This window comes from Lycium barbarum, chromosome 7, assembly GCF_019175385.1.
Source record: "Lycium barbarum isolate Lr01 chromosome 7, ASM1917538v2, whole genome shotgun sequence".
Classification (NCBI taxonomy): domain Eukaryota; kingdom Viridiplantae; phylum Streptophyta; class Magnoliopsida; order Solanales; family Solanaceae; genus Lycium; species Lycium barbarum.
In genome coordinates this window covers 14,548,294-14,566,477 of record NC_083343.1, presented here as the reverse complement: position 1 = coordinate 14,566,477, position 18,184 = coordinate 14,548,294, and the positions used below count along the sequence as shown (strand labels likewise).

Sequence of the window (18,184 nt, the reverse complement as noted above, 5' to 3'; positions counted from 1 at the left end):
TGTTACAAAGAGTTCGCAATAGAGGGAGTGTAATACTCCAAAAATGCCAAAATAGAGGTAGTGTAATATTTCAAAAATGTCACAATCCAAGTGCATGACACGTATTGTCTGCTTTGACTCAACAGGTCTCACAAATTTGTCCCTTGGGCAACACCATCATTGAGTCCAGATGCCCGTACGTATACCATGTGAAATTGTGTTATAACTTATAAAGCTCTTCACTTTTATTCTCATTCCGATGTGAGGTTCACCTAAAATATTATGTAAACCTCTTCTTCAGAGGTTTGCCAACCTAAAAGTCTGTCAATCATTCTCTGTTACCCGCCTTATGTCATGGACGTACAACCTCTCTAGGAACTCAGCCTCCTCGTTATTTACCTAGAGGAATAGGGATCAATTCTCATTTACTACATTCTTTTTTCTCCTTTTTTTAGTGGTGAACTCATATTTTAAAATCTTAGATCCGTCTCTATTGACGGATAGTATGGTTGAGTGACAATCACACTCCAGTCTAGGGAATACCTAATTAAATTTTTGAAGACAGCAGTGTTTCAAACACTAGAAGAAATATTTTTCATTTGTTTAATCGATTTGGACATATATAATGTACCACTTTTTTTAATTGAACCCACCATCAAGCGTATTGAGAACGTTAAATCTTTTTATGGTTTATTATACAGCTTTGTGTTTACACCAGCACACTACTTCAATTCCTATAATATATGTCAGACAATTCACTAAACTTGTAAGTAGCACAGTATAGTTTTTGTGGAATTTATCCATCCCAACGTAGCTCAACAACCATTATTTTTCATTTTAACTTTTTTACTCCCTCTGTCTCAATTTATGTGATATAATTTCATTTTTATCTATTTCAAAAAGAATAACACATTTTTATATTTAAAAATAATTTAACTCAAAACTTCCTCTTTTACCCTTAATGAATGTTACAACCACACAAATATCTGTGACTTGTTTTAGAGCATTAATTTTAAAAGTCTTCATTTTTTTTTCTTAAACTCCGTGCCTAGTCAAGCTATATCGCATAAATTGGGACACAAGGAATATATATTATTAAATAAATTGAGTAAAATTGCTTTACTATAGTTAATTGACAATAGCAAGTTACTTGCGTTATTTTCACCTTATTGCCAACTCATGCGGACATACCTATTCTAAATGGCCTAATAGTCTCAAAAAATATTACTTTGTAGTTAAGCTTCTTTTTTCTTTTTTAAATAAATTAATTTTCCAGTTAGTTGGCATAATTAACAAAGATATACTTAAATTAAGCATGTTTAAAAATGCAACAAGTTGGTCCTAGATAGGATTACCAAAATCTTCCACTGTTATCGTCTGGTTCAGTGGTTAGTGATGTAATCACTGCCAAGAAAGGGGCTCAATACTTTAATTAAATCCTGAAAAATTATACTTTATATTAAGTAGTATTTTCTTCATTCGCTTTTACTAGTTCAATATATTAAAAATAAATTTTTTAATTGTTCATTTTAGCATATCAAGAGAATTTTTTTTTTTCTTGTTACATCGTAACGTTAACTACTCATTCACCAAATCATTTCTCAAGTCCATTAACACTATAAACTAAAATGGGTATTATGATAAACTATATGCTTAACTTAATACTCCCTACGTTTCACTTTGTTTGTCATACTTTCATTTTTAGTCCGTTTCAGAAAAAATGTCTCTTTCGTTTTTTTGAAAATCTTGAATTCACACTTTCCACATGGCAAGTTCCATACCACAAGCTTAAAGAATATTTTGATATATTATACATATATTTAGTTTAAGACCATAAGATTCAAAAATCTTTTTTACTTAAATTCGATTTCAAGTCAACACCAGACAAATAAATGGAAACGAAAAGAGTATTATTTTTAAGGAAAATAATAAATTCTGAACAAGTAAAGTCAACAAAGGAGTATATCACATGAAAGAAAAAATAAAATAATGTATTACCTTTTCCACGTTCACACCTGACACAGCCACTGTAAGTAAGCGAGTCAAAAGAATTCAAATAATTTAAAAACAACCCTCTTTAAATCCTATTGGCTTTACTTAAATTTAGACAGTTTAACTTAGCCACTAAGCTAGAAACCGTGTATAAACCACGTCCCTCTTCTCCCAAACCCCCTTTAAAAGTGAAAGAACCATTTCTCATTTTTTAACTAAGTGATAAAATACATCATTAGGAAATTGATTGAAACAAAAGAGAGAATGTGTTTTTTCAAATGTGTTTGTAAAGAAGAAGAAAAAGAGATAAGAAGAAAAATAGCATCAGGGGTATGTCCTCACTGTGAAGGAAAAGTAGAAGCAGTAGATGTTGAAGGAAGTTTAAAGTTTTGCTTTCTCCCAATTTGTTATAGGTTAAAGAAGAACTATCTTTGTACTGTGTGTTCTAGGCATTTGGTCTTGTATTCTTGATTATCATGGAAAAATCAAATTGATACTATTTGTGATTTTTCTATTTGTTTTTGACAGCGTATGAATGAGAAGAAGAAAAAAGACATTTGCTTCAATTTGTACTACATTCTTTTCTTTTTATTTTGTTATTATATTAATTAAAAATTTAATTTTAAATATTTAATTTTATCTTTAATGACAGATTTTATAGCCATAACAATGTCTCTCGCTTATTTTTAGGTAACAACTTTCAAAAATCCATTTTCTTAAAACTCTATCCCCTATTAAACACATCACATATATCAGGACGGATGGAGTAATAATTTTAACTCCTTTATGCTATAGACTTTCCCTTTTACTTAGTTAAGCTCTATTTTTTTGTTAAGATGAAAAAATCTAAATTTAAATACGTGTCTAAATATTAAGATATTGTCTCTACTATAAAATTATTAATTAGTCTATTTTTTCAAACCTTTAAATGTGTACATAAATTATCTCTATTTACACGTTATTACCCTCTCCGTTTTAATTTATTTGTCTTACTTTCCTTTTTTGTCCGTTTCGAGAAAGAATGTCTCTTTTCTTTTTGGCAACTCTTTAATTTCAACTTTCCACATGACATATTTAAGATCACAAGATTAAAGGGCATTTTGATACATTCGATATAAATTACAGCTGGCATGTTTAAGATACACATAAGTAAGACCATAAGATTAAAAAATCTAAGCGTTCTTCATCCTCTGCACCTATTGATTCCACCTTGCCCTCTGAAATTCTGGCTAAGTTGGCTTTGTTAGATTCCAAAATTGACTCCTTTGGTAGTACTCTAACTTCAGTCCAAACTCACATGGAAAAGGTCAAGGATGTCGGCAAGGAAGTCGGTGCCGGTGTTACTCGTATTTGCCTCAAATTGGACAAAACTATCCAAGAAGCGGTTAAGGTGTCCATGCATATTCAGAACATCATTGGGGAATTCACAGCAGTTGTCACAGAAAAGCTTGAGGCTATGAAGGATGATATTGTGAAGACTCTTACCTATTTTCTCAAATCCCATGCTTCTTGACTGCCCCTATTTTTGTTGAATGTTTTGGATGACTGTAACTTTTAAACTATGCTTGTGTGTCTGGATTGCTATCCAGTTGACTGCTTGTGTCTGGATTGATATCCAACTGACTGTTTAGTTTTGGTTTGACTGTTAGTTATCTTGTTCTGCCTATGTTGCCTATGTTGTCTATTTTGTCGACGTGTAGTTTATTGTTCTTGTCTTTTGGTTGATGCCAAAGGGGGAGAAAATGGATGATGAAGTTAGGGGGAGCTACTTATTCAGGGGGAGCTCTAACAGATCAAGAAACACTCCACTCAAGGAAGTTGACTACATTCATCAAATTGTCATCATCAAAAAGGGGAAGATTGTTAGTGTTAAGATTTTAATGATGACTATATTTAATGTGTAGGGTAAACCCAAAGTTGACGAGGCCCGCAAACATTAAGCAGTTGAGCAGTCCACAAGTCCCATATGGACAAAGGAGTTATGACCAAAATATGCAGCAGCCCATCAGGAGAAGGGCGGTAACACTGCCTCGTAGCAAAGGAATATGACATATATCTTATTCAATGCAGTCAATCTACGCTATTAAGGAAGCAAGTACAAATAAGACTCAGTTAAGGGAAGAATATTGAGATCCTCTTAATTAAAGGAAGTCTATGCAATCAATATTCAATCAAGGATGAAGATTTTCAAAGTTTGCTAACACATCTACATCGCTCAAAGAAAGAACATCATGAAGATTCAAGATATCAAGGAAGTATTAAGCAACTCTAGCTTTATTCATGGAAATAGGATCATTAATTTCTTTTTTTCAAGGATCAAATCTCTTGGGTTGCCATCTCTGCGTGAAGAGCCTAACGACTACTTTGAAGGCTTTATAAGGCGGCTTCATAGACAAAGAAAAGATATACCTTCGTCTCAACTTCTCAAGCTCTCTGCTTTACTTTTCACAAGCATTGTAATCCTGAGTGATTTATAGTATAAACAAAAAGAAAGGAGAGATATAGTATAGTTGACGAGGTTTTGTATCAAAAGACTAAGAGTGTTTGAGTGTAAACGTAGGAGCTCCATTCAAACAAACTATTGTACCAAACATACTTTCAAAGAGCTACAGAGAACACCCTTGCAATCTAAGGGAACTTGATTATCATTCACATTGAATCCGAACCAGTATAAACTATCTAGTGTCAATTACTTTCAGCAATTTAATTCCCGCACTTATTCTGCTACTAGTGGACTAGTGATCTAAGACAGTCTACTAACTAAACGAAAAATTACAATTCACCCCCCCCCCCCCTCCCCAACCCTCACTTTCAATTCTTTCGCGGGGTATAAGTTTATATTTTTGCATCACAATATTTCACAAGTTATGCCTGCATAATTTATGTCCTTAAAGAACTTATGCCCCGCTAGGCATATGTTCGATAGATAAGGGTAAACTGTATAACTTTGTTGATGTGCATAGCCATAAAAATAAAAAATAAAAAAAATAAAAAAAATTGCCTCTGCCTTGCGAATCCAAACTGTACCTTGCGATTTTTTTAAAAACAAAATTGACTAAGCGGGGATTCGAACCCGAAATCAAGAAATTTTAGCGAAGTACAAAAATTAAAGACCACAAATTTGAGGGCCAAAAATTAAAAACCAGTGCCTTTGAAGGCCAATCGTGCAAATGACCCAAATTTAAAGACTAACCCATTTGAAGGCCACAAATTAAAGACCAGCCCATTTGCAGAGCAAATCGTGCAATTTTACTTTCATTAAGTAAAATTTACTTGGTGTAACTACCCCTAAGACTTATTTATGGATAATATCTAACATTTTTAATATTTATGATCCATAAATATATTTTTCAAATTTTACACTTCATAGCTACCCCACTTTTTGTAAAAATAACCGTGCAACACCATATCCCTCTTTTCACGCTTAGTTCCCAAATATACTCTCTATCTCCACCTAAATACACGCAATTAACTCCCAATTCCCCCCATTTCTTCCATAATTCAAATCAGTTTCTTCCACCTCTTCAATTATCAATTCCGTTTTTCACTCTCACATAACACCACATTAATTTTTACAGTTTCTAAGCAAAACATTTACCAAAAATAGGTAAGTTTCTGCCCGTTTTTTATTTTGTGTATTGTATTTCAGTATATTTTTGTGTAGATGCATGTTGTTTCCTTTTTTAAAAAAAAAAATTCTCTGTTGCTTTAATTTCATCATTCTCAGATACAGAGATCATTCATTCTTAGTGTTGTTTTTCAACAAGATTCACAGATTCCATTTCAATGGCTGAAATTGGCTCTCCGGGCACGAGAACTCGAGGTATAGAAAATATAATAGATGCTCCTAGTTTCTCTTTGGGATTCACTCAACAAGAAAACCCCATTGCAGGAGGGTCATCTTATGCTGAGATGCGTAGCAAAAAAATCAATGATCCAAGAAGGAACAAACAACATCATGATTCTCATGATGATAAAGAAATAAAGAGGAAACAGTCAGCACCAGATAAGAAAGTTTCTCAAGTGCCGCTACAGAAGAAGAGAAAGGTTGCCAAGAATGTTCCTGGAGGCAAGGGCAAAAAAGTAGTTCGGAAGAAACCTTCAATTGATGTAGAAGACGTTGGAGAGGTATTTTCCCCCTTTTTCATGAATGTATTTCAATTCACCATATCTATATTTCCCATATATTTTATGTGTATTTTTTTTCGTATTTTCTTTTGTTTTGAATTATTTATGTGTTTTTCAATTTGATATATACATTTTAACAACTGGTAGTTATGTTTTTGAGTTTAGTTATTTTTGTGTTTTTAATCCGGGTTGGACATTTTTATCAGTATAATTGTTCATTATAGTTCAGTGTATTTCAGTCAATGTAAAAAATACAGCATGTTTGTTATAGATTTTAAGACTTTAGCAGTTGTGTTTCTTTCTAGTTGTGATTTTTTGTTTTTAAATTTTTGTATCTTAGTTTCGTAGGGAAAATTGACTGTGTTTTACATGTCTTTTGGTGCAGGATTCAAGATTTTTGGTCACGAAGCAACCTGCCGTGGCCCCATCTATGCAAGGATACACGAACGTCAATGTAATCAGTGACATTAGGGCTAAACTAAAGGGGGCTGGTCAGATGGACAAGTTTGCAGACTCTATTTTTGGGAAATATCTCAGAATGCAGCATATGGATGTACAAGCACAGTTGTTCAGGTGCTTCATGGTTAAAGAACTTAAGGGAAGTACATACGAGTGCTTTACATTTGAAATTAATGGAAAAGTATTGTGTTTTAGCATTAGAGAATTTGCACTAATCACTGGATTGAATTGTGTCTCCGACGCAAATGAGTTTGTATACGATAAGGGGGAAAACAATAGGCTTATGGATGATTATTTGGGTGGAACATCTGATCACATCAAAAGGGGGCAGCTGATTGAGTGTTTCAACAATACAGATTGGAAGGACAAAGGCGAGGACGCAGTAAAGATGGCCATATTGTATTTTATAAATACTTTCGTATTCTGCGGTGAGCCTGTTCGATCGAACATACCTAGGATACATTTTGACGTTGTAGAGGATGGGAGATATGTTGATTATCCTTGGGGCAAAGAGTCCTTCAAAGAGTTGGTTACAAGCATCAGTCAGAAATATGCCGATTTCAAGCAATATTATAGGATTCACGGAATGCCAATTGCCATGCAAGTTTGGCTGTATGAATCTTGTTCAAAAGTCCCATCAAATATTGCAATTAAGTCGGGGAATTTAATTCCAAGAATATTGAATTGGCGGACTATTGATCAAAGGCCAAAATTTGATGCTTTGATGGAAGGCATGTTTAGAGATGACATTCACTCGGTAAATTTTACACATGCATTCCTTGTGTTTTTTCTAACTGTATTTGAATCAAAGTTTTATTCAGTTGCATCCCATTGCATATCACTTGTAGTTTCCCCTACATATTTATTGTATTTCAGTATATTTCGCACTCTATTTTACTCTAATGTAGATCATCACCTTTTCAGGGGGGTAATCATATGTATTTCACTATATTTTTCATTGACTCAGCCCTATATATCACTGTTTTTCTCATTGTAGCCCCCAAATATCATTAATGTTTCCATATATTAATTTTGAAACCACTAAATGTATCTACACAAATATATTTCAGTCAATTTCCTTTCATGTACTTAAATGTATATCGCTAGTATTTTCACATACATTTATTGTATTTCAGTATATTCCTCACTCTTTTTTACTGTAATATAGATCATCACCTTTCCAGAGTGGGGTAATCATATGTATTTCACTATATTTTTCATCGACTCCGTCATCTATATCACTGCTTTTCTCATTATAGCCTCCAAATATCATAAATGTTTCCATATCTGATTTTTGACACCATTATATGTATCCATACAAATATATTTTATTCAATTTATTTTTATGTACTTAATGTATATCTCACTGTTTGTAGTTGTTTTATTCACAGATTTGTACTTTTCATGATGTTGTTCCAACCACTGTTGAGTTGGAACGACTTAATTTGCCTCCTGTTGTTTCACAAGCTATCCCCAACTTAACACATGGAGTTGAAATTGCTGAAGGCAACGAGATGGTTGATGATGAATATGATGACTTCAGTACCACACCACCACACAATGTAAGGGGTAAACAGCAACAGCGGTCTGCCGTATCTGATTCACTGCCTCATAAGAAACGCAGACCGGTTTCAGTTACAGATTCTACTGTTAGGAAACAACCAGCCCGGAACGAACCACTCACAGCATCGAAGGACGCTTCGACATCAACGCATCGTGTTGTCCAAACAGCCACCAAATCCGATGAGGTGAAACTGCTCAGACAGGAGTTTCAAGCTTTTAAGAACGATGTAAGTGTGTTGTTCTCTTTTTTTTTTTTTTTGTAATTTTTTGCTTTGTTAAGGGTTTTGAAAATTTTGACGTATTTTTCTGTCAAAAACACGTAGGTATCTGCTCAGCTTACTGAGATTAACAAGTCCATGAATGATATTCGCAAGTCCATGGATGATATTCGCAAGTGCATCGATGACAAATTCAAAAAGGTTGTTGAGGCAATAAAGGGAAATCAAACCTCAGAAAAGGTAAATCCAAAATAAAATTGAGTTTATTCACAAAATACAGATTTTTGAATGAAAACTGTTCCCATAATTTTACGAATAACATTTAAATATATTTCTAAGGCTGCTGATAGCGAAGCTCCGGTAAATCAATACGAGGTTAGCATACAATACTCGCATGAATTCAATCAAGAACAACAATATGCCAAAGAGACATCAACTGTCAAAGTTGGTATGGATGAAAATAAGGTAAAAACTACCATTTAACAATATGTACTTTTTTTAATTTATTTTTTTATACACATAGGAACTCACAATAATATATATTATTGGAAAAAAAATATGAAGTTGGCAGGCACAATGTTAACTGGCGATGTTTCTGGTGTTGGAATGCTCCGAAGTACACATAGTGGGGATACTTTAAGGGCTTCAACTGAAGAGATTCAAGGTAGCGGTGAAACACCCCCGAAACCAACACAACCACAGGTACCTAAGAACAAAATTTGTTTTTTTTTTTTTTAGTTTTTTTGATTTTTAAGAATCCCATCTTTGGTTCTGTGAAAGGATGTGATACACACATGTTTACTTGTATTCACATAACAAGTCTAGTATATCTCACTGTATTTCTATCAATAATTTATATATTTCACTGTATTTCTAATCCTTTATAGTATATTTCATAATATATTTCACTATATCTCTAATTGTTCTTACTATATTTCAGTGTATAATGCACTTGTCACAACATTTTTTTTGTATTCTACTGAATTTCACTGTAACTTTTTATAGTATATTTTCACTGCATCTCTAACACTTTCCAGTGTATTTCACTATATTCCTAAGCCGAGTTTTTATACTTCAAATTATATTTCACTGTTGTCTAACTCATTTTTGTATTCCAGTGTATTTACTGTGCAATGAACACTACACTGATTTTTTTATTATATATCCCGGTGATGTTTTTAATTCATTTTGTATTTGTATTTTTGTTGTTTCACTGAATGTTTATATCTGGTATAGGGCGAGGCAGTCATTGTGCATACACATGTGTCCGATCCGGCAGTGCAACAAGGTGGGGTAAATGATGATGCAGAATTTAGTGCATCAGAGCAAATGGTAGCAGAGTTGTTAATCCAGTGTCCTCTTGCCACCGTGATTCCTCTTGGTCCCCCTGCAATACAAGTTAATGATCAAGCTGATGCCTACATGTTTAAGACCCCTCAGAGCAGCAAAGTTGAGAACGTTGTACCAAATTCTCAATGGTTAATTCCTGATGATGAATTACCCAGCCAACTTGGAGTACAACCAACAACGGGGCAAGGTTTAGCTGCTGAAATACCACAACCTTCAATCGAAAATACTGAACGCCGAATAATTGTCCACCCTAGCGTTGTGCGAGATAGGAAACCCAGCAAATACACTGTGTCCCCTTTCATGCCAAATTACAGCTCAGCAAGTTCTTCTGCAAGGTCTTCTGTCCCTATCAAATTTGAGAAGAAGCACCCCTTTGTAGAACATCCAATAAATGCCCCTGCGGACATGGCGTATTTTCAAGAATATGAAATTTGGCTCAAGAAGGGTCTGTTATCAAGGCATGATAAAAAGTAAGTTTTTTAAGATTACATTTCTTTAAACTATGAAAATGTTTTTTATACAAGATTTCTAATCATATGTTTCTTTTTTGTCTGTTGATATATAGAAGAGACAAGGAAAACCACTATAGAAAAAACAAGGAATTAGTGGATCATGATGATGCATGCAGATATGTCACTCAAGTTAGGCGTCACACTTGTTAAAGACAAAAATTGGTTCTACTTGTTATCAATGGAAGGGAGACTTTGGAATGATGAGGTTCGTTTTTTTTACAGAATATCCTTTTTCCATTTGCATGTTTGAATGTTTATTTTACGATCTATTTCGTTAAATATTCCTCATTTTCACTGTTTTTTCTACATGTATTTCACTGTCTCCATCATATATTTTCGATGTATTTCACTGTTTTGTTTTTTGTTATAACATTCTGTTATATTCCTAATGTGATATGCTTCTGTTTTTTTCAGTGGTTTTGCTATATTTTTTTCAATATATTTCATTGTATTTTTTATGAAGTAACAACTGAGATGACTGACTGCCCCTATTTTTTATTTTGCAGCATCTTGATGTTATTTTTTACTACCTCCGTAAGAAAGGCAAATATGAAGATAACAGCACATACAAATATACCACCGTCAGCTGTATACTACATACCATAATCACAGAGATTTACCATGCTTGGAAAAATCCGGAATCATCCACAAGTGTTGCTAGCAAGGAATCTGACGTATGTGAGTACATAAATGGGTACAGGTTGATGGGTAATGTACCATGGCATACAGTTGACAACATATTAATCCCTGTCAATGTGAAAGAGGAAAATCACTGGATTTTAGTGGTTATATCATTCATTGACAGGTGTGTATTTGTTATTAAACATACGCAATAGAAATAATGAAATACACTTCTATAATATTTCTTTTTGTTATTTTCTTATATTTGTTTATGATATTTACGCAGATGTCTGTATGTGTACGACTCATATCGAGCAGCAGGGCATGATGCCATCATTATGAGAGAAGTTAACATGATGGCTGCCCTTGTGCCACATCATCTACAAATGTCCGGTTTTTATGAAAAGAAGAAGGATATAGATTTTCAGAATCACCCCGCTTACAAAAACAGAGCACTAAATGAAGATTTTGATGTCGTTAATGTGGACGATCTACCACAACAACCATCTGGAAGCATGTATGTTTTTTTTTTTCTTTTAATCTTTGAAATACAGATTCAATAACATTATTCTTCTTCTAAAATTTTACTAAAACACAAATAAATTTTGATTCAGGGATTGTGGTGTATATGTGGCAGCTTTTGCTGAATTCTTGAGCTCGGGTGAAGGCATTCCAGTCATTATTGATGCAAAGTTTCACCGTCAGAGATATGGTGCACTTCTTTGCGATTATGCTTGGGGAAAGGCAAACCAGAATGCAGAAAGTGATAACGAGCAACCACCAAGACCAGTCAGGCCTATAGTTGATTACGATGCAGTGAATATAGCAGATGACGTAGAGTAGATGTTGTTTAGTTCAAGACATTTTTTCATGTATTTTTTATGTTGAACATTAGTGTTTGGATCAGTTAATATTACTTTTAGACAGTATGTTTTTCTTTCAGAATAAAACGACTATGGTGTTGTCTTTTGTCTAGTGTTCTCGGATATTATTAAATACACTCATATGCTGTCTGCAATCATTTCGTGTTTGTTTGTTATAAGTACGCAATACATTTGGAAAACCAGATATGCAACAACCATGTGATATGTATTGCAATAAAAGTAAACTAGTTGATAAGTTCATAAATGTATTCCCCAACAATGACACTATCTTGACATACAAGGAAATAAATTGAAATACAGTGAAATACAAAGAAATATAAAAAAGTTACAAAACTGTTGAATGCTTTCCCTTTGTATGTATTTGCAATAAAAGTCATCTGGTTCATAAGTTCACAAGTGTTCTTTAAAATGTATTCCCCAACAATGACACTATTTTGACATACAAGGAAATAAATTAAAATACAGTGAAATACAAAGAAATATAAAAAAGTTACAAAACTGCTGAATGCTTTCTCTTTGTATAATAATTCGGCCAATTTGTTCTGAATGAATCAAATGTATTCCCACAACAATCATTGCACATATAAAGTCATTTTATTGAGGCACAAGTATTGACCAATGTTTTCCAAGTTAATTTCTTTGTAATTTTATTATTGAAAAAATCAGTTCAATTCTATGACATAACAACAGTGAAATAGATCAAAGAAAAGAAAAAATGAATTCAAGATGGAATACATCTGATTTTTTATTTTTTTTAAACATCATCGGACAAATGTGCTAGAAATAAAATACAAATTAACACTAGACATTTTTTTTCTTCTTCTTAAGTGGCTCATTGCCACACGAACGCCTGTTATGACCAAGACGTCCACATGTACTACAAGCATTCCTACGTTTACATCATCAGCTCCATTAATGGCTTATCCCTTTTCTTTTTTGGCCTACCAGGAGGTCGCTTGTATCTCAGTGGCAGAACAACCTCATCCAATATGTGTGTTGGAACATTCCACTCACTCTCGTCGGGAAGTGGATCAATCGGCACATCATACGTATTCACCACTGTATTTGGCTTGAATAATTCTGAACAATATGCATCAGCCGTTAGATTTTTACTCTTTAATACAGCCCAGGCATGTGAACATGGTATTTCGTCCATTTGAAACATCCTGCAACTGCAAGTTTTCCTTTTCAAATCAATTATGAAACGCCGCGGTCCATCATTAACCGTATAAACATATTCAGTTGATGCTTCAACCTAAGGAACATGTACATTCAACAACAAAAATACATTGCATGTCAGTTTCCATAAACTTAAAAGAAAACTTAAGGCAGTTAGCTAAATACAACAAAATATAGAAAAATACAGAGAAGTATACCCTGAGAAATAAACAAACCAGTTTTATCATGAAGAAAAAACTTACCCTCATGCGTAATGATTTATACTCGTTCATTGAGAGCATTTCTTGGTATCGTCTCGAAAGTGTGGAGAATGTGTATGTACCATTTTTCCTATTTGTGTAATTCCATCTCCCAAACATCCTCCTAACTTCTTCAAGGAAATCAAATACAGGCAACTCTCTTGCCGCTACTAGTTTTCCATTAATACATTCCGCTATATTCGAAGTCATCGTCCAACCTCTGTTAACAGGTGAATATAGCCTAGATCATTTCTCCCTTCCAGCATCATCCAGATATTCCTTTACTCGTATATAAACATTCTCAATCTTTTCCATCAGTTTATCGAACTCATCCTGTGTGTATGCTTTGGCAAGTGAATAAAACACAGGACTCAATACTTCATCATTCGACTTGTATTTCTTAGTCACATTTTTCCACAAATGCCATATGCAGGCCAAATGAGGAACAGTAGGATACACCCGATACACAGCTTTGATTATGCTTTCGTGTCTGTCGGATACGACACACATGTTATCCCTAATACCATAAGCTTGCTTGAACTGCTCAAAGAACCAAGTCCAGGACTTATCATTTTCCGAATCTATCAAACCATATGCCAGTGGTAGAATATTACCTGTATATACATTTGCATTGTAAAAAGTTAATCCATAAACTGTGTATTGTATTTCAGTCTATATTTTAAGTCAAGATAAGAGTAAAGTAATCTATATTTCACAGTATATTTCAGTATATACAATGTATTTTCAGTTTATATTATTGAAATTAAACGCACAGGAATACACATACCTGCACCATCCAAAGTACTTGCGGATACAAATGTACCATTATACGTGCTTTTAAGGTGTGCACCATCCACTACCACTATTGGTCTACAACACTCGAATCCCTTTATGAATGCTTTGACTGCAACAAAGAAATACAGGAACTCATTTTCACATGATTTATGCATTTTAACATATGATCCAGGATATGTTTTTTCTAGGATATACACATATGCCGACAATTTATTATATGAAGCAACAGGATCCCCCCTCAAATCATTCATAGCTTTTTCTCTTGCTCTCCAGGCCAGCATGTAAGAAACATCTACGCCGAATTCATTTTTTACGTCGTCCATTATATCCCCAGGGCTAACTTTCCTCTTGTGGTTCGCTATTTTTGGCATAACAAACGATTCCCCAATAAACCAACTTGTTGCTTGTCTCTGTGAATATACCTTGTCCTTCAAAGGGCATGTATGTTGGTCATGGAAATACCTAACTCTGAACAGTTCAGATTTTCCAACACTTGACGCTCGTAATTTCCATTCACATTCAGGCGACATACATACGACTGTATAGCTAACAAAAAAAAAAACATATATCATTATGAAGTCATTCTCAGTAACGAGCAGTTTGTAATGCATTTATTATCTCCCGCAAAGTTAGAATATGGAAAGCACATACCTTATAGCATTTGATCTCTCAGTTTTGTAGTTAAATCGTTCTCGGATAGCATAATTCGCCATTACCAGTTTCAATGTATCCTTATCCTTGTAAATTTGATCTACAAAAATGTCCTTCTGTTCTGTGTTGGAAATAATCAATTTGTTGTCCTCATCTAAGAACACAACAGCCTTTCCACAATTAGACAGATCTAATTCATTCGAATCATACGCATCCATATACTCCAAATTATCATCGTATCCAAGTTGAAGCACATCGTCTCCAAAAACACACTCACCAGTTGCAATCTCCTCAACATCATTATCTTTAATACTGACACATAATGGATACATCCCCACAACACTTTTTTCCCTCTTAAGTTCAACATACACCCTAACTCCCATATCGTTGTGTATTTCCATTGGTTGAGTATCTCCCTCAACAACATATTTTATTGAGATTTTGTTTCTGCAACTATCCAGACCAAGTTGAGTTGAAATCATAGCAACCAGTTCATCGTATTTGCAATAATCACAGAATACAACTGCATCTATTTTGTAGTTAACGTAACAATTTTGATCGTTCCAAAAACCAAAATGTCGGATCAAAGCGGTTACGGTGGCCATTTATATCATTACAAATACAGCGATACTAGAACAACATATCTTCAATCAGACTGTTGAAAAAAATAATAAACGAAATGGATTTTGCTGTATTATCGCAAACCAGATTGTTGAAAAAAAAAAGGAACTATTGCTGTATTATCGCAAAGCAGATTGTTGAAGAGAAAAAAAAGAACGAAAGGAACTTTAGCTATTTTTTGGGAAAGATAAGATGCAGATTTTGTTTTTTGAATTCAAAAACTATTTGAATGGACTCAATTTGATTGACAGACGTTAGCTGTAATGGAACCTCATGAGGTTTGCGTGAATCATGGAACCATAAATACAAATTAACATTTAATTTGGAAAAGATTCTTATTGCCATAAATATAGGCGTTTTTTACTCAACAGTTGTCTATATATCAGTGTATTTCACTATATTTCAACCAGCCGAGAATCTTCTGAAATATATAAAAAACCAGCTACGAAAAGTAAATATTCAACTTATAGCTATAACTTGTTAGAGTCTATTAAAAGGTAGTTATTTGTGTAAGTTTTACTTTCATTAACCTAAACGGGTTGGACGGGTTATATATGATATTTTGGGCTGATTTTGCAACCTTATTTGTGTCTTGAGTTGGTAATGATTATAGGATACAGTACATTTTTCTGTGCGGAGTTCCCTTCAAATGCACTGGTCTTTAATTTTTACCCCTCAAATTGTTGGTCTTTAATTTTTGGCCTTCGCCTAAAACTCTTAAGTTCCGGATTTGAACCACTGCTCAGTAAAATTTTATTAGGTAGAACTTAGATTCACAAGGTAGAATTTAAATTCTGCCTGCAGGCCTAACTGTAGCCTGAATAAGCCTAAATTTGCTATAAAACTCTGCCTTACGTTTTTTTTTTTTGACTGAGCGGAGTCTGAACCCTAAATCTCATGCTATTAGGCGAAGGATAAAAAGTAAAAACCACCCCAAAATAAGGGCATTCGTGTGACTTGCCCATGATTATAAACAAAAGAATTATAAAGTTGAGTTATTTCGGGGATAGTAAATCGATCCTTTGAAAGAAACGTCTAACTTTCCGATAGTAATCCATATAAACGAACCAAGACCAACAGAGAATTACTATAGTTCCCCAAATATTGCAAGTTAAACTCCAATTATTATCTAGTGAATAAATTATAAACCGTAGTAAGTAATTACTCGTATCTATGTACTAGTTAATTACGAATTTCATCATCCCCAAATCAATTGCCTTGGTTCCACACTTAATTACTCAAGTATTATTCTAACAAAGAATATTATATGGCTATGCACGTCAACAAAGTTATACAATGACTACCATATTGATTTAATTATCCTTTATCTACTTGTTAGTGTCTATTAATTAAACTAAACAAATGCAGTTTACATGTTGCATCCACCATATAACAAAGTACTTTGTGTTTTGAGATTTATGCAGACAGGTTGTAACTTGTAACTAGTTTTCTTTAGTGCTACTCTTTTGTCGATTGCCCTTGATAGAATTTGAAAAAGCAAATGGCAAGTCGTCGAACGCAATAAAATATGAAAAATGTATTTATTTTTCATATTTCTAAGCTTTAAGCCAAGGCAAAGTAATTTTTTCCTGTTCTTTTTGGTCTTTTCCTTTTGAATTTCTATTCTTTTGAAATTGCATGCATGGGCTTAAGTGGGAAAGCCCAGTGTTAATTTATTTGAAATATGATCTCCTGTCATTATCTTGTTATAGTTCTTAAATTACTGAAGAAGATTTGCCTCTTCTTTCCTGGGTAGAAACAGAAAATCATTGAGAAAAAAACAAAGTAGATAATCATATTTGATAGACTTGGAAGTACTGATTCATGCCTATTAATTCTTTGGGCATATATATTCATAGAAAATTTATTCTTTTTTATAAACCTATTTTAATATTTATTTGCTTTTCTTAATTCTGGCTGTTGTCGAAATTCTTTCATGTCAGATGCGTTCTCTATTGATGAATGATGCATGGTATGCTCTTGACATTGATTTACAATAGAAATTAGTTTTTTGGAGCTGGAAATTGTCTCTTTGATTTTTTTTTTGGGTAGGGGGGGGGGGGGGGTGGTGGTGGTGTGGGGATTGGCTTGTTTATGTTACTAATTACTAATTTAGCATTCAATAATTAAGGCCACAAAGAATTCGAAATACAGGGAGTGTAATATCTTTTTTTTTTTTGCGCGGATTGCCCTTCATTTGGGGTGGTCTTTAAGTTTTGCCCTTTAAATTAGTGGTCTTTAAGGTTTGCCCTTCGCTAGGGACCCCTTGATCACAGGTTCGAACTCCCGCTCAGTGAAAATTTAATTTTTTTTCCCAAGGCAGAAGTTGTAAAAAAAGGCAGAATCTGCTGGGCTGTCTTAAGCAGAGTTATAACTCTGCCTTTTTTCTGAACTTATGCCTTGTGAATTTTTTTTAAATTTTCGCCCGAGTGGGGATTTGAACCCGTGACCAAGCGGTCCCTAGCGAAAGGCAAACTTTAAAGACCACCATTTTGAAGGGCAAAACTTAAAGACCACCCCGTAATAAGGACATTACTGCTAATTGCCCGTGTAATATTCCAAAATGCTAAAATAGAGGTAGTGTAATATTTAAAAATGGGTGATTGACCTATATATACATAATAAGAAAAGTATTTATAAAATATAACGAAACTTTTCAATTTACAAAACATAACAACAGATTTCTTACAAAATATATACAAATTTTAGCTCAATTTTTTTTTTTATAAAAAAAATATTTTTTTCAAAAAATATTTTTCATTTTTTAAGTTTTTTCATAAAAATTAATTTATATATATATATATATATATATATATATATATATATATATATATATATATATTGGCTCATGGCTTAAAAAATCGCTCAACTTTTTGTTTATAAAAAATGCATGAAATGTGTATATCTCGTTCAAAGCTTAAATAGTTCGCTTAAAAAAATTGTGTATGAAAATTGTTTGAATTATGTATATCTGGTTGAATGCTTAAAAATTT

At 33.5% G+C, this 18,184-nt stretch overlaps 4 protein-coding genes across 4 annotated transcripts; 2 read left to right on the top strand and 2 right to left on the bottom strand.

Annotated features, from left to right (window-relative positions):
- The first annotated feature begins 5,757 nt into the window (after positions 1-5,757).
- Positions 5,758-10,351, top strand: LOC132601306 (uncharacterized). Its single transcript, XM_060314407.1, has 8 exons — positions 5,758-6,099; positions 6,485-7,315; positions 7,950-8,348; positions 8,445-8,579; positions 8,679-8,804; positions 8,904-9,041; positions 9,576-10,159; positions 10,255-10,351. Exons 1-8 carry the CDS (start codon positions 5,758-5,760, stop codon positions 10,349-10,351), a joined length of 2,652 nt encoding a protein of 883 aa, XP_060170390.1.
- Position 10,352: 1 nt separating this feature from the next.
- Positions 10,353-11,665, top strand: LOC132601305 (uncharacterized). Its single transcript, XM_060314406.1, has 3 exons — positions 10,353-11,006; positions 11,109-11,339; positions 11,437-11,665. Exons 1-3 carry the CDS (start codon positions 10,906-10,908, stop codon positions 11,663-11,665), a joined length of 561 nt encoding a protein of 186 aa, XP_060170389.1. The 5' UTR covers positions 10,353-10,905.
- Positions 11,666-12,601: 936 nt separating this feature from the next.
- On the bottom strand, positions 12,602-13,334 carry LOC132601304 (uncharacterized). The gene is made up of 2 exons (XM_060314405.1): positions 13,128-13,334; positions 12,602-12,961 (listed from the first exon to the last, which is right to left on the bottom strand). Exons 1-2 carry the CDS (start codon positions 13,332-13,334, stop codon positions 12,602-12,604), a joined length of 567 nt encoding a protein of 188 aa, XP_060170388.1.
- A 36-nt stretch (positions 13,335-13,370) lies between these two features.
- LOC132601303 (uncharacterized) lies at positions 13,371-15,175 on the bottom strand. The gene is made up of 3 exons (XM_060314404.1): positions 14,571-15,175; positions 13,912-14,465; positions 13,371-13,738 (listed from the first exon to the last, which is right to left on the bottom strand). The coding sequence occupies exons 1-3, from the start codon at positions 15,173-15,175 to the stop codon at positions 13,371-13,373; spliced, it is 1,527 nt and encodes a 508-aa protein (XP_060170387.1).
- Positions 15,176-18,184: the final 3,009 nt, after the last annotated feature.

Excerpts from the sequence above, each read along its gene's own strand:
- LOC132601306 (XM_060314407.1), top strand. The coding sequence starts at position 5,758 with ATGGCTGAAATTGGCTCTCCGGGCACGAGAACTCGAGGTATAGAAAAT. Across the intron at positions 7,316-7,949 it reads TTAGAGATGACATTCACTCG|ATTTGTACTTTTCATGATGT; the intron begins GTAAATTTTACA and ends TTTTATTCACAG. Across the intron at positions 9,042-9,575 it reads CGAAACCAACACAACCACAG|GGCGAGGCAGTCATTGTGCA; the intron begins GTACCTAAGAAC and ends TATCTGGTATAG.
- LOC132601305 (XM_060314406.1), top strand. The coding sequence starts at position 10,906 with ATGGGTAATGTACCATGGCATACAGTTGACAACATATTAATCCCTGTC. Across the intron at positions 11,007-11,108 it reads GTTATATCATTCATTGACAG|ATGTCTGTATGTGTACGACT; the intron begins GTGTGTATTTGT and ends ATATTTACGCAG. Across the intron at positions 11,340-11,436 it reads CAACAACCATCTGGAAGCAT|GGATTGTGGTGTATATGTGG; the intron begins GTATGTTTTTTT and ends ATTTTGATTCAG.
- LOC132601304 (XM_060314405.1), bottom strand. The coding sequence starts at position 13,334 with ATGACTTCGAATATAGCGGAATGTATTAATGGAAAACTAGTAGCGGCA. Across the intron at positions 12,962-13,127 it reads ATAAATCATTACGCATGAGG|GTTGAAGCATCAACTGAATA; the intron begins GTAAGTTTTTTC and ends CATGTTCCTTAG.
- LOC132601303 (XM_060314404.1), bottom strand. The coding sequence starts at position 15,175 with ATGGCCACCGTAACCGCTTTGATCCGACATTTTGGTTTTTGGAACGAT. Across the intron at positions 14,466-14,570 it reads GAGAGATCAAATGCTATAAG|CTATACAGTCGTATGTATGT; the intron begins GTATGTGCTTTC and ends TTTTTTTGTTAG. Across the intron at positions 13,739-13,911 it reads AAGTACTTTGGATGGTGCAG|GTAATATTCTACCACTGGCA; the intron begins GTATGTGTATTC and ends ATGTATATACAG.